The sequence below is a fragment of the Tupaia chinensis genome, unplaced genomic scaffold (genome assembly GCF_000334495.1).
Source record: "Tupaia chinensis unplaced genomic scaffold, TupChi_1.0 Scaffold000140_1, whole genome shotgun sequence".
Lineage (NCBI taxonomy): Eukaryota > Metazoa > Chordata > Mammalia > Scandentia > Tupaiidae > Tupaia > Tupaia belangeri.
The window spans coordinates 9,945,859-9,959,735 of record NW_006159610.1 but is presented as its reverse complement, the minus strand read 5'-3'; the positions used below and the strand labels follow the sequence as shown (position 1 = coordinate 9,959,735).

At 41.8% G+C, this 13,877-nt stretch overlaps 1 protein-coding gene across 1 annotated transcript; it reads right to left on the bottom strand.

Moving 5' to 3' along the window:
- Window positions 1–302: 302 nt before the first annotated feature.
- LOC114007222 (uncharacterized) lies at window positions 303–10,031 on the bottom strand. Its single transcript, XM_027770548.1, has 8 exons — window positions 9,783–10,031; window positions 9,275–9,696; window positions 6,115–6,129; window positions 5,915–5,929; window positions 3,941–3,993; window positions 3,390–3,445; window positions 608–784; window positions 303–481 (listed from the first exon to the last, which is right to left on the bottom strand). Exons 1-8 carry the CDS (start codon window positions 9,910–9,912, stop codon window positions 303–305), a joined length of 1,047 nt encoding a protein of 348 aa, XP_027626349.1. The 5' UTR covers window positions 9,913–10,031.
- Between the last annotated feature and the right edge of the window lie 3,846 nt (window positions 10,032–13,877).

Here is a 13,877-nt window from a genome sequence, read left to right as displayed (position 1 = left end):
GGCAAATGTAACCACGTTTCCACTCTTGGCATAACTGTCAATGAAACTGTTGTCCTTATCCCCAACTTCTGTCAACAAACGAGATAACGACAGCCACAAACCCACTTCCTATTGCAGTAAGGAGGAAGCAGGGTCTGAGAGAAAGCACTTGGATCTGGGAAACCAAGGTTTGTGAAGAGGGGGATGGTAGCACAGCAGCTCTGTGCCCCTGCTTCTCGCGCACAGGTACACGGCTGAGTCCCCCGCTCCTGGTGATACTAAGGGAGCAGGAAAAAGAGTTCGGCCGGCCAGGCTGGAAGTTATCAGGAGTCTTTCTCCTTGTTAAGGAATTCATAGTAGTAGCAGAACAGCAGCTTTGGTGCTCCACCCTGCTTCTGCTGGTACCAGTACATGGCATCATGTTTCAAATTCTGAGAGCAATTCAGAGTCACTGGTTTTCCTGTGTATCTTGGGTTCTGGATAATCATAGCACCCATGTGACCTAGAGAGAAAGAAGAAAAGCGGAGTCAGAGTTAAGAAGGAGGGTGGTTTGGCTGCCATGAAAGGAAAGGCCTGGAACTGAGGCAAAGGGAGCCTAAGTTAAAGATTTCCTTCTGCCCAGACATACCTGCTCCAAGAAGACAAAGGGTCACACAATGGGAAAGTTCAGGATCCATGTCAGGGTCAGAAGAGGAGGGGTGCATCTGTCTGTTCCAGACTGAGCTTGGGTTGGGAGGCAGGAGTTCAAGAGTTCCTGGCCCCTGATAGGTGGATCTACCAGTGATGACCGTTGGTGTTAATGTCACTGTAATATTTTATACAGCTTCCTATTTGGCAGGGGAGTCTGAGTTTGGCTGAATCAGGTGTGAAGCAGCTGTTTATATCCTTGACGTCACGTGCTGCTTCTCAGAGACAAGCATTCTCTTATTTGAGCCTATTCCCATCTCTATACCAGGTCAGGTCTCTATTCCCCATATCTCACATACTTTAAGATAGTGCAAAGTCCCTCTATACAGGAATAGCTTTTGTTAAAGTCTCACTTGCAAACCTACTGAAGGAATATCTTTGTATTTTGTTACTCACATCACAGATGGGTGACTGATGTTTCTATTCCTACCTTAATATAGAAATCAAGCCCGGGAATTCCATAAGTAAATAAATAATAACACAAATAAAATAAAATGATCTAAAAAAGAAGAAAAACTTATTTTAAGGGTTTAGAGCATACAGTATAGCCAGTAGAATATTTATCTCAACATTTGAAGAGCAGGAAAAAGATTTATCTCTTAATCGTATGTCCTTTTTGAAAAGTAACAAGAAAATTCTCTACAATTCTCCACTATCAGTATCACCACAATGCCTCCTTGTGGTCAGCGGAAAATTATCTAGAAGCACACTTCCTATACTAGGCTATAAAGAAAGCAAGCCATAGGATAGACACTTAGACACTTATCAGTTCCTCATTGTGCTCCTAGCAGATCTGTACCCTGTATCAACACAAAAACACCGGTGGGCTGAAGTGGTTAAGTCCTTCTAGTTACTTCTCTCATGTCTTCAGCTCTGAATCAACACATTCTCACTGTAGATGTATCTGCCTTTTCTGTTACCATGACTAGACTTGCTTCAAATATTTGAGGAAACAGAATATTCCTCTAAATCCCCCTGATATTCATAGTTGATGATTTTATATACAGTTTCTAATGGAATGGGTTTTTTTCATTTATGTACTATCCAGTATTTTTCTTGCCTCTTTCTAAAACATCTGCTTTTGGGGCTAGTGCATCCCGAATCTTAGCAATTCCTGAGTAGGTATGCTTTCATGTTCATGCAGTGGTTTAGAGTAAAACACTGTTTTACTAGAGTTTGAGAACATTTTGAGAGTCTTTTTGTTGTTTTCTTTCTTTCTTTCATGACAAAGAGAGATTGAGAGGGATGGAAAGGAAGAGAGATAAGTACCCCCTATAGTGTCCTTACAACCTGATCTACTGCCAGACTGAGCCAGCCTAGATTACAGGGGACATGCATTTATTAGACTGAATAAAGTTAATGATAATTTTAATAAACATAACAATTTGGGTACACATCATGATAGAGACAGAAAATTGTAGTTGTAGACACAGGGTGGAAAATAGCAAGGCTATCTGAGCCTGGAGGTGGCTGCTTCCAAGGTTCCCACAGCCTGGTGCCCAGGCTTCCCTTGTGAATGAGGGGAAGGTATTAGCATGGCTGCAGTCTGCTCAGAACACACCAGTTGATGAACTCTGTCTACCATCACAGGGGATGTCTGGCTCCCCCACGGAGCCAACCTGGTCAACACCAGGTGCACGTTTTCTCACCACCCTGGCAGGACTTATTGAGTCCACTGCCATCATCCCCTCAAGACAGTGAGGGTGATGGACACAATGGATCATCCAAGGCTTTTTGTTCTGTCTGTTCTAGTCACACGTTCTACATTCTTGATTGTAGGCACATAAATCCAGACATGCATGTTCTCTTAGAGATGATCTAGACACTTGGGGCACTCTATTCCGATGTGATACTGAGTGGTGTCATACCTCATGGTCTGCTTCATAGTTGCTATCTGCCATATGTCCAGATTTGGGATGTGTTCCACATCACAGGATCATGAATGAGGGAGAGGTGATGACTGATGAAACTGAAAACACAAAGGCCAAGGGAAGCACAAGAAAAGGCACAGGTCCTCATCCTCCTCTCATCCCACAGACAGGTGTGCTGGGTTCAGGGTTCTGTGGGGCCTGCAATGCCTGTATCCACTGACAGGATTCCTTCCAAATCCCATGGGGTCTTTCTTTGCCAAGGAGGAATAAATAGTAAACAAGCTACTGAGCACTAGATTTCCTGTGTTTGGGGTGCCAACTATTCACAGGAGTAACCATCCTTGACTTATCCTTGCCTAAACTGCAGGTTTTATCACTTCCTAGAAAATGCAAAAACCTTGGATCCTTTATCTCCATTTATTCTTCATATCTTTCATGCTAACATTGTCCTATCTCTGTATAGATGGCCTTACAAACTTCAAGAAACACTTCCTGGTTATAACATTGTTTGACAAGGGTAAAAGACTTTTTAGGTTCTCTATACCATTCAAAAGGACACGGAGTGAGGACCATTTTATTTTCCAGGAAAGAAGCATAGAGGATAAAAGGAAGAGAGATGAAGATATGCCCAAGAATTTCACATTTGTCTTAGACCACAAAATATAAGTTAGGGCCAGCAGGTGGCATGGAGATTAAGACTTTGGATCTCGTATGGCCAAATGCATGGTTCGAGTCCTGGACCTAATGACTTGAAAGTCATGCTGGGAGCATGAGCGTGCGTGCCCAAAACCTCAAGTGAGTTAATGATGGAATCACATATATGAGAGGTTAAAAAAAAAGTACAATGCTTACAAGAGAAGTCAATTAGAGATTCTAATAGGGTTAAAGAATTAGCGAAGAGGCAGTACCTGAAATGAGAAAGAGATTGTGGAAGACAATAAGATATTTGAAGAGCTATTTTGGAGGTGTTTCAAATTATTTGTAACTGTAAATCTAGAATATGAGAATGGAAGTGAATATCTGTGATGAGTTGGAAGAATTAATGATTGGATGTGAGAAAGTGAAGAAACTTAAGAAGCCAAAGTGCCATTTAGATGTTGGAAGCTATCAAAGATGCTGGGAGTTTTTTTAAGGTAGAAGAGACAAGAAATGGTGGAGTGAAAAGCAAAATGAAAAGACAATGATCTATGTGCAGGGGTTGCCAAATTTTAAGTTTACCCGGTTTCTTGAAATTCCTAGTCTGTAACATTAATCCTTGGTCTTGGACTCAGTCACTCTTGTGAGAACTCTATGAGAATCCAAGAACCTCTCCACCCATTGCCTTCCTACAAAGTTTCCTAATGTGATACTTTATTCCATTCTGTTCTTGCCTTGTCTAGAGACAGATAAAACACCAGACCCACATCCATATTTTGATACGAGAGGAGCCCAGAAAATGGCTGGGAACTACTGGAAGCTGGAGGGAGAAAGGGAAGCAGAAACGTTTTTGCACAGGGGGAAGGTGATTATGCAGTGCTGTGGCTAAGCTGCTGGCACAGAGGTACACAGCTGAATCCCTGGGCTCTGTGGGATGTATCTTCAGAGTGGAGAAGGATGCATCAGGCATCTCAGCTTAGAATCGATCCTTGGGCATCCCTGTGTCATCAATAGGTGCCTGGTTGCGAAAGTAAACCAGAAACTCTAGTCCCTGGACCACAGTCTGTCTGTACCAAAAAAGGGTATCATGGCCAGAAATTGGCTCGCATCTCAGAACTGCTGCTTGTTTCATCTCTGTCACCTTGTACCTGGGTGTCTGGACAACCCCAGCATCTGTGAGACAAAATTTGAGAACAGAATAAGAAAAATAGTTAGAATAATAATTATAAGAATTATTCTAGAATTAGAATAAGAATACAATTAGAAAAATAACTGGCAACATTAAAAAACAAAAATTCTTTATTTCTGTGGACTCACCTACTCCCAGCAGACAGAGGACCACGTAGTGGAGGAGTCTGGCGGCCATGACAGGTTGAGGCAGGAGGAGGCTTCACTCATAAGAGGTCCTTGTGGGCATGAGCAGTGAGGTAGGAGACTCTAGGCACTCTGTTCTCCCCAAAGGGTGGGAGTGACATCACTCTCTCTGTCTTTGCTGAAAGGACCTCCTTCCCAAAGTGAACACCAACCTTCTACAAAAGACTGAAATAAACTATTTATTCTGGGATGGGGTTGATTCATTCAAAGACTCCAAGCACCTTCCTCTGTTGTTACCTCAAATAACTCTAGTGCTTTGGTGACCGTTGTGCCTCACAACCACTACTCTACTTCCCCTGATATGTCACACATTGAGCTGCCTGATGGATAGTTCCACTTGGATGTCCCATTACCATCTCAAATTCTGGGCACCAATACATTACTTCTCAGATACCAAGAACTTCAATAGTCCTCTCACTGTCAATCCTATTTCCTAGACACAGCATTAAAATAATTGTGTACTCAGGGTTTAACTCTAGTTCTCTTCTAGAAGCATCTGGACTTGGTTCACATGCTCATCACAGAAAGGACAAATTCCCTGGAACGAGCAAGGTCTGGGGAGATTTTGTTCCTAGTGAAGGTGAGAGGCAGATGCCCTTGTGCCAGTAAGGTTCAAAATTGCATTAATCCTTCAGGGACTGTGTGGATTGAGTGGGAATGAAGGAGATCTACAATTTTCCTTAAGAACACAATAAGCATGCTGTAGTTAATTCTAATCTTCCTCTTCCTCCTAGAAAAGCACCAGTAATGAACATCTGATTTTCTCCAGTACCCACAAATGGACTCTTTCTATAGGGGATGATGAAAATCTGAAGAATGGCCTGGTTCTTACAATATAGATAGCAATAATACTTCTGTTTACAGAGAGGATGGAACATATTAGCTCCGTATCTCACTAATGTCACAGAAATACACTCTTCCAATACTTCCAACTGGGTAGTACGTCCAGATGACAGAGAGAAACATGTAATTGGCTAGCCTGCATGTTATAACAATGAAACTTCCGTAATGGTAGATAATCAGCAGCACTCACTCCATTTATTTATGTCAGTAAGTGTGTGTGTGTGTGTGTGTGCATGCATGCGTACACCCACAGGTATACATGCACACATATGAGTGCTTTATGTTCACTTCTTATAACAGGGTTCCAATATGGTGTCTTCAGGATCTGTAGTATCTGAGACCCAGGGGTGAAGAAGGCAAAATATGGACACAGGGCTAAGGAGGGAATATGATCACATAAATACATAGAAAACACAAATTGCAGTATCATTGTAGGATGTCCAGGATGGGGATTTTTTTACATAGAAAACACAAATTGCAGTATAGCATTGTAGGATGTCCAGGATGGGGATTTTTTTACCTACCTCCAGGCCTAATTTCTAGGATATAAAGAGTCATACATACAGAAACTATGAGCGTATAACAAGCTTAAAACACAAGTAATGTATCTCTTTCCTCAGTGCTCTGATCCCTAATAGAGAAACATCAGACTTTGGGCCTTGCCAGACCCATGAAGACATTTTTCTAGTAATACTAATGTGCTTGTGGGTTTCTGTTTACCTACCTCCAGGCCTAATTTCTAGGATATAAAGAGTCATACATACAGAAACTATGAGCGTATAACAAGCTTAAAACACAAGTAATGTATCTCTTTCCTCAGTGCTCTGATCCCTAATAGAGAAACATCAGACTTTGGGCCTTGCCAGACCCATGAAGACATTTTTCTAGTAATACTAATGTGCTTGTGGGTTTCTGAAGTTTGAGGGCTCCTAAGACTTGAACAGTCAGGTGTCCTCTTCTGGGCCCTGTCTTAAAAATCCTTATCAAAGCATCAGGATGAAGCCAGGCTCTTAAGCTCCTGACAGATTGTGGTTTTGCGTGCTCTACACCAGGGCCCAGAGCTTTATCTAAACAACTCCTTGTCCCCATACCCAATGATTTCTCACTTTCTGTCTCTCTGTCTCTTTCTGTCTCTTTGGTGAGTGTACATGCCCTATAGCAAAAATCTCTTTCTCAAAAAAAATAAATAAATAAAAGATAAAAAAGAGAACATACTAAAGGAAAAAAAATAAATAAAAACTACCAGAAGTTAGGAGGTTAGGAAATTGAGAAGCCAAACCACTGTGCAAGTTGTCTGTGTGATCATAAATCCATCAAGAAAGACAACAGGACTAGTAGTGGGAAGAAGGGCTGGAGAGAGAGCTCTGTAGGTAAGGAAGTATGTGCAGCACTAATGAGTAATAGTTTTATGTCATTTGTGTAAAGGAGCAGAGCTTTAAAGTCAGAGGGAGGAAAATGATCTGAAAGTAGCAGGGAGGAACCAAGAGAACAAGGAGCACACAAAATCTCTCTCACTCACACTCAGATTATGTGATTATGTCCCCTGTTTACAGACAATAGAAACCAAATTTCATCCAGGGATCTTGGGCACACATGCACACATGCCCAGCGTGAATTTTTTTTTTTTGAGAGGTTTATGCTATAGGGCACGTGTTCTCACCAGACAGAGAGAGACAGAGAGACAGAAAATGAGAAATCACCCCTCGGGGGGATGGCTATGCCACAATCCCTTCTCCTCCATTCTCCTCTCAGGATCTTGGGCACGCATGCACATGTGCCCGGCATGAGTTTAAGCCACCGGGTCCAAGACTCGAACCGCGGTCAACTACGTGGGAGTCCAGCAACATAGCCATTACGCCAACTGCTGGTCCTGCCTGGTGAGAATTTTAAGCTGCTGGGTCTGGGACTTGAGTCATGGTCCACTACATGGGAGTCCACCAACATAACCATTACACCATCCACTGGCCCCTTCTCTTTAGTCCTTTTACAACTCATTGTCATGATTATATGCTACAGAATAAAGAGCAAATAATTACCTTCTAACTTTTTTATTCTGTTTCTATCTTGAAAATCAAGGCCCCTGAATGATTTAAAACAAAAAATGTTAGGACAATGACATCTGAAATTTAGCTTCACGGTGAACTCCTGTGAACATTAATTGCCTTGGACACTCAAAACACAGACATCATTGCACCAGTTGCCAACGGTACTCTGATACAGATGGAGAAGGGATTGCTATGTAAATAAGACTACAGAAGACAAGCATCAACATCATTTAATGTGTATCGTAAGGGTTGTGTATAAATTTCAGGCTTAAGTCAGAATTAAAATACAGATTCAGATGCTAAGGACGTAGGATCAGAAAGAACAGGACAAAGGGAGACTGGACAGGCCTGCATAACCTTCAGATATCTCAGGGAGGATCCATGTTGATTTTCCAGAGCAGGCAGTTGAAGATGCCTCACCAGCATTCTGAGTCCACACAGGCCTTCAGGTGGCTTGGAGCTCTCCCACAAATGGGCCCCAGGATCCAGGAGGGATAGCTTACAACTATCACTCCTTCTTAGTCCTCTTTCTTTATATATAACATTAATTTTCCACTTTGCCATTTGTATCAAACTGTCTACTTTTCCATGTCTGAGATATTCTTTAGATGTAATAAAAAATCCCTACATAAATGTGAAGTTGAAATTAGCATCATAAAGAAATGTCTACCATCACAGTTAAATTTTTTTTCTTTTTTTAATCAAAAAATTCTTGTGGGGAGAGGGAAAGTAATTTATTCACAGATGTCAACCTAAAATAGAAGAGGTCTAACTGGAAGTTAATTTAATGAGTAAAAATGTTTATTCAATTCCAAACTGTGAGAATGGCTTCCCAGAGGAACGAGAATTGGTTACCTATAGCCAGTGTTCTCCAAAATGTCAAGGTTGAAAGTTCATTTTATATTGAGAGAAAAGTGAAGGAAGAGGGAGAAAAGAGAGATACAGGAGTTGTAATGAATAGTTTACATTGGTTGACATTTCCAACATAAGTTTTGTTTTGTTTTGTTTTTAACTTAGGGTATATGCACTCACCAGAGAAAGAAAGAAAGGAAAAAAAAACAACAACAACAACAACAAAACCACAGTGAGAGGAAAAGTGAGAAATCACCCACAGGGCAAATGGCCATGCTACAATTCCTTCCCCTCCGTTTTCCTCCCAGCATCTTGGGCACACATGCACATGCGACCAGGATGATTTCCAAGCCACCGAGTTCGAAACTCAAACTTCAGTCAGCCATGTGGGAGTCCAGCAAAGTAACCACTGTACCATCTGCTCGTCCCCAGCATAAGCTTTTAATTGGCCATAACCTTCCTAAATAGTGTTCTAGACAACCAGTTTTCCAAACAGGCAGAGTTGTGCCCTGAACAACCAGAGCTTGTGACACCTTAGTGCAAGTAAGTTAGTTGTAAAGCTGAGCCTGTGTCCGTCAGTCTGATAAAGCTTTTCTTACATCGTTCAAATAGGTCATGGGGTCACAATGAGCTTGGCTAAAATCCCACATCCACATACCTTTCATGGCTAGTTGGTTTGAAATGCTTTATAATTTTATTTTGCTTTCCAAACCTGACAGAGGGAAGAGAGCAAAGAGCACTGAGTAACTCAGAAGACATAGCTTATTATCAGCATCACTATACAGGTGGGGATGACAATGCAAGACAGAAACTCTACTGTGGGGGTATTTAAGGTTCATCTTCCCTGTGGGTGAGCTGCGAGCCCACAGACAATTCGTGACAAACCTCTGAAACCCATTTTCTTTGCTATTTCCTACATAAGATTTTCTGTCAATACTATATAATGTTGTTGTTGTTTTGTTTTGTTTTGTTTTGTCTTTGATATACCTCAGATCTACTTATTTCCCATGGGGAGAGAAGAATAGGGAAGACTTTACTCAGAACTGCTGGGAGCTGGAGGAAGGGGACACAGAATGGTTTCTGCACAGGGAGAGGGTGATTCTGCAGCACTGTGGCTGTACTGCTGGCACAGAAATACACAGCTGAGTCCCTGGGCTCCGTAGACTGGATCTCCAGAGTGGAGAGTGATGCATTGGGCATCTTAGCGAAGAATCGACCCTTGGGCATCCCCGAATCGTCTACAGGAGCCTTGTTGTTGAAATAAATCAGAAACTCCAGTGTCCTAATGGTCTGTCTATACCAGAGAAGGGCGGCGTGGCCAGAAATTGGCTCACAGTTCAGAGTCACTGCTCTTCCCATCTCTGTCACCTTGTGCCTGGGTGTCTGGGTGACCCCAGCATCTGTGTGCTCTAAAAAAGAAGACAAAATAAGGAAAATATAAACATTCACAACTAAGGAAGCCCAGTAAGAAGATCCTAATATTCTGCAAACTCACTTGTTACCAGGATACAAAGGGCCACACAAGAGAGGGCCCATGTGTCCATGACAGGGTGTGAGCAGGTATGGAATATCAGACCAGGGCACTTGTAAGCATGAGAAGAGAAGATCCCCACTGTCTGTGACATCACCAGATGAGCCACCACCCCCAACTTGAAAGCTCCTTTCAAAAGAGGCTGAGTATAGAGAAAGATAGCAAGAGAACAAATACAGAGGCATGATATCAGTAGGACACAGATATCGTTTATTACCTGTTGATGATGTGTATAATATTCTCAACTGGATTGGTCTGAGAAGTATTTCATGTTGGGTAAAGTCTTTTTACAAGCAAAATGAGAAATAGTGATTGGCTGTTTAAAAAATAATTGGGATAATAATAATAATTGAGAAAAAAATGAAAAGCTATTAGATGATGAAATGGGGATTTGAATGTCTCTGTATTGACTGATATGCATGGTATTCCTTCTAGAAAAAGAAATGTAATACACTGTAAAGTTATATGTGATTCAATGTAATATAAACAAGATTATGATGACAATTAATAAATTAAAAATAAAAAGAGGCTGCATCTCTGGGAGATGACTCAAGTGGGACCAAACTCAACCTTAATTGGCCTGAGATAAGATTTATACAACCAGAGCTCCCTGCAGACTTGCTGTGACATTATCAGTTCATCATGCCCTTTCTGCAGGGTCTCTTACCTAAGAGCCTGTCAACTATACCCACATGTACTTCAGACTACACATATTTAAAGATGAATCCATCGCCTTATTTCTAGATATCTTCTCTGCAAACTCTCATGTCTCTCTCACTGGTGGCTTGACACACCTAACCATCTACGCACACTCAGTTATCTAAGAATTGGCCTCTGAATGAATGCTCCAAAGAAGAAGGATGTCAACTCAATTAAGGGATATGAAAACTGAATTTAATGTCTTGAGAAATGATTATATTTGAAAGCTCTTCCTTACAGCAAAAAACTTCTCTAGTTTATTTATCCTTAAATTGTATCAAATCTAAAAGCCCCTAGCGCAGAATTTCTTTATATGCCCTATGGTAAAACTCTAATTAAAATAAAAAAATAAAATTTTAAAAAATTTCTAACATTTTCTATCCCCCTAAACCAGAGGATAGTCTTAATCTTTGAAATTTGCAAATACTCCTCAATTGATTTATATCTTATCTTTACTCCTGGAAAAACTTAATGTTTTCAAACCATTAACACCGGTCTTTTCTCTATAAAAGGGGCCTTCCAGCCCTTCCTATCCCCCCCCACCACAAACCAACTTCCTGTAAGTGTGGAGGTTAAGAAGAACTAAAAGAAGCTCCTTCATGGGTTGATCTGTAAGTTATCTGCTAACAAAAAAGAAGACAAGTTTAAGTCCATATTTTTGCCATTTGCACAGAAAGATATACAGGGTTTTCAAGCAGCTGATAAAAATACATGTTATGAAAAAACTACTTTCAAAATATTTTTATACTAGGACCAGCAGATGGCATAATGGTTACATCGGTGGACTCCCACATGGCCAACCATGGTTCGAGTCCCAGCCTGGCAGCTTGAAACTCACTCTGGGTGTATGTGCATGTGTATTCAAAATACAAAGAGGAAAATGAAGAAGAAAAGATTGCTACATGGCCAACCCCCCAGGGGTGATTTCTCACTTTCTGTCTCTCTGTCTCTCTCTTGTCTCTCCAGGGAGCACACATGCCCTATAACAAAAATCTCTCTTAAAAAAAAAGTGTGTGTGCGTATACGTGTATATATATCTATATATCTATATAGATATATATAATATGTGTGTGTGTGTGGATAGATAGATAGATAGATAGATAGAGATATATACACCAAAATAGAGTTGTAGTTTAGTTAATTTTTCCAGGAATTTTTTGGACCCCTCTCGCACTGCTGGTTTCTCTGAGGCTGAGAGCACATGCCAATTGTGAACACGTAGCTAGCAGGCTAGTTTCCCTAGTGGTGCCTGTTTCCCTAGTGGGCTCTGTCCCCTTGCAGTGTCTGAGGATTCAGAGTGCAAAATCATGGCCGGCATTCTTTCTTCTGAAAGAGCATTGCTTGTTCCTCCCAGTCACAGGAACCAAGTGTGGAAAGCAGAATGGTGGCCCTCCAGACATGTCTTTGTCTATGATAATTCCCAGAAATTTGGGCAAAAGGGAGTTAATGTTCTAAATGAATTATAATTGGTAATCAGAGGGCCAGCCATGACATAGTGGTCAAGGCGTCCAATTCCCACATGGCCTACCACAGTTCTGGTCCCAGCCCCAGTAGCTTGTATGTCTCCAGTCAACATGTACCGAATGTCTGCACTCCATGACACAAACTGGAAGATGTAAAAACATGGAGAACAACCGTGGACTAGAGGCAGTGTGGGAGAAGGGTGGCAAGTTGGGAAAGGTGAGAGGGAGGGAATTGAGGAGGAAAAGAAATAAGCAAAACATTTAAGGGACACAGAAACAGAAAATAATCTGTTGGTGACAATGTGTATAGTAATATCTTTGGACAAATATACAGGGTATTCATCTGGTATGCTGTAATGATATGCAGTAGTTGAATGTACTAAGAAAATTAAACTGAATTGAATCATAAAAAGAAAGAAATCACATTGGGTGTGTGTGCATGAATGCCCAAAATCCCAAGAGGATAATAGAAGAGATGGGGTTGTGGTGTAGGCATCCTCCCTGGGGGCGATTTCTCACTTTCTCTCTGTCGATCTCTGGCAAGTACATGTGTGCTATGGCAAACCTAAAAAATGAAAATTGGTAATCAGCTGACCTTAATGTAGGGGGAGCATTCTGGATTTTCCAGGTAGGTGTAATATAATCACAGGGGTCCTGAAACAAGGAAAAGGGAAGAGAAGGATCAGCATGAGAGCGATGCAGTATGAGAAAGATCTGACCAGCCATGGCTGGCTCTGCAGGTAGAAGGGCCATGAACCAAAGAGCGCTGGTGGCCTTGGAAGATGAAAAGGACAGAAAACAAACAAACAGACAAAAACCAGATTCTCTTGTAGAGACTTGAAAAGGCATGTAATGTTGCTAATACCTTGAATTTTGCCCAGTTAGACACATTCTGTACTTCTAACATCCTAAACTGTAAGATAATACATCTTCAGCTGTTGGGAGCTACAGTTAACAAACATTTCTTATAGGGCCAATGGAAATCTAAACCATGATTGTATCTAGGGGACACGAGTGACAGAGTTGGAAGCTAAGAGCTCAGTACAATACAAGAGGGAGGCAGATGTACGATCATACGGAAAGAACTTGAAATCCAAGGGAAGCCTCTGCAAAAAACGAACAAACAAAAAGCTCTCTAACTCCCCCCAGACATCATCTGCTTCCAGGGGACACATAGGAGACTGGAGTGAACGGCAAGGTCAGAACTAGATTGTAGCGTCTTCCTGCTGGTGACAGAGTTGGAAGCTAAGAGCTCAGTACAATACAAGAGGGAGGCAGATGTACGATCATACGGAAAGAACTTGAAATCCAAGGGAAGCCTCTGCAAAAAACGAACAAACAAAAAGCTCTCTAACTCCCCCCAGACATCATCTGCTTCCAGGGGACACATAGGAGACTGGAGTGAACGGCAAGGTCAGAACTAGATTGTAGCGTATTCCTGCTGAGTACAAAAACATCTGGAAGAGAAAATCCTGTTGTTTTGGTCCACCCAGTCACTGTCTGACTGGATGAACTGCTAGTGGCACCACTGTGATTGTCAGGTCCCTCTGATATGGTCTGGAGCAGCATCTCCACTTCTATTGGCTCTAACCTCTGTACTCACCAGACCAGACAGGGCTGGCCTGGACTAGTGTAGGGCCAGGCTCTCTCAGGCTCCTTTGACACACAAACTGCTTCTCTTATTTCCCCAAATCAGATCACTCAGCTGCAGCACCCCAGCTCTCTGTGCCCGCATCTTAACAACTGCAGAGGTATACCCATTACAAGCAGGCCAGCCTTTGAGAGCCCAATCCAAAGCTTGATCCAGAGCAAAACCCATCTCTGCAGTACAGGAAGAAATGCTTGATTCTTTCATTACGGCCATCATTCAACATATCTGCAAACCAGTTCCCTAAAT

What these genes read in the sequence shown, in the direction of transcription:
- LOC114007222 (XM_027770548.1), bottom strand. Translation starts at nt 9,912, where the DNA reads ATGTCACAGACAGTGGGGATCTTCTCTTCTCATGCTTACAAGTGCCCT. An exon ending in TCTCGTATCAAAATATGGAT is followed by an intron (nt 3,446 to 3,940) that starts GTGGGTCTGGTG and finishes TTCTCATTTCAG; the next exon opens with GTACTGCCTCTTCGCTAATT. An exon ending in CCTTTGTCTTCTTGGAGCAG is followed by an intron (nt 482 to 607) that starts GTATGTCTGGGC and finishes CTTTCTCTCTAG; the next exon opens with GTCACATGGGTGCTATGATT.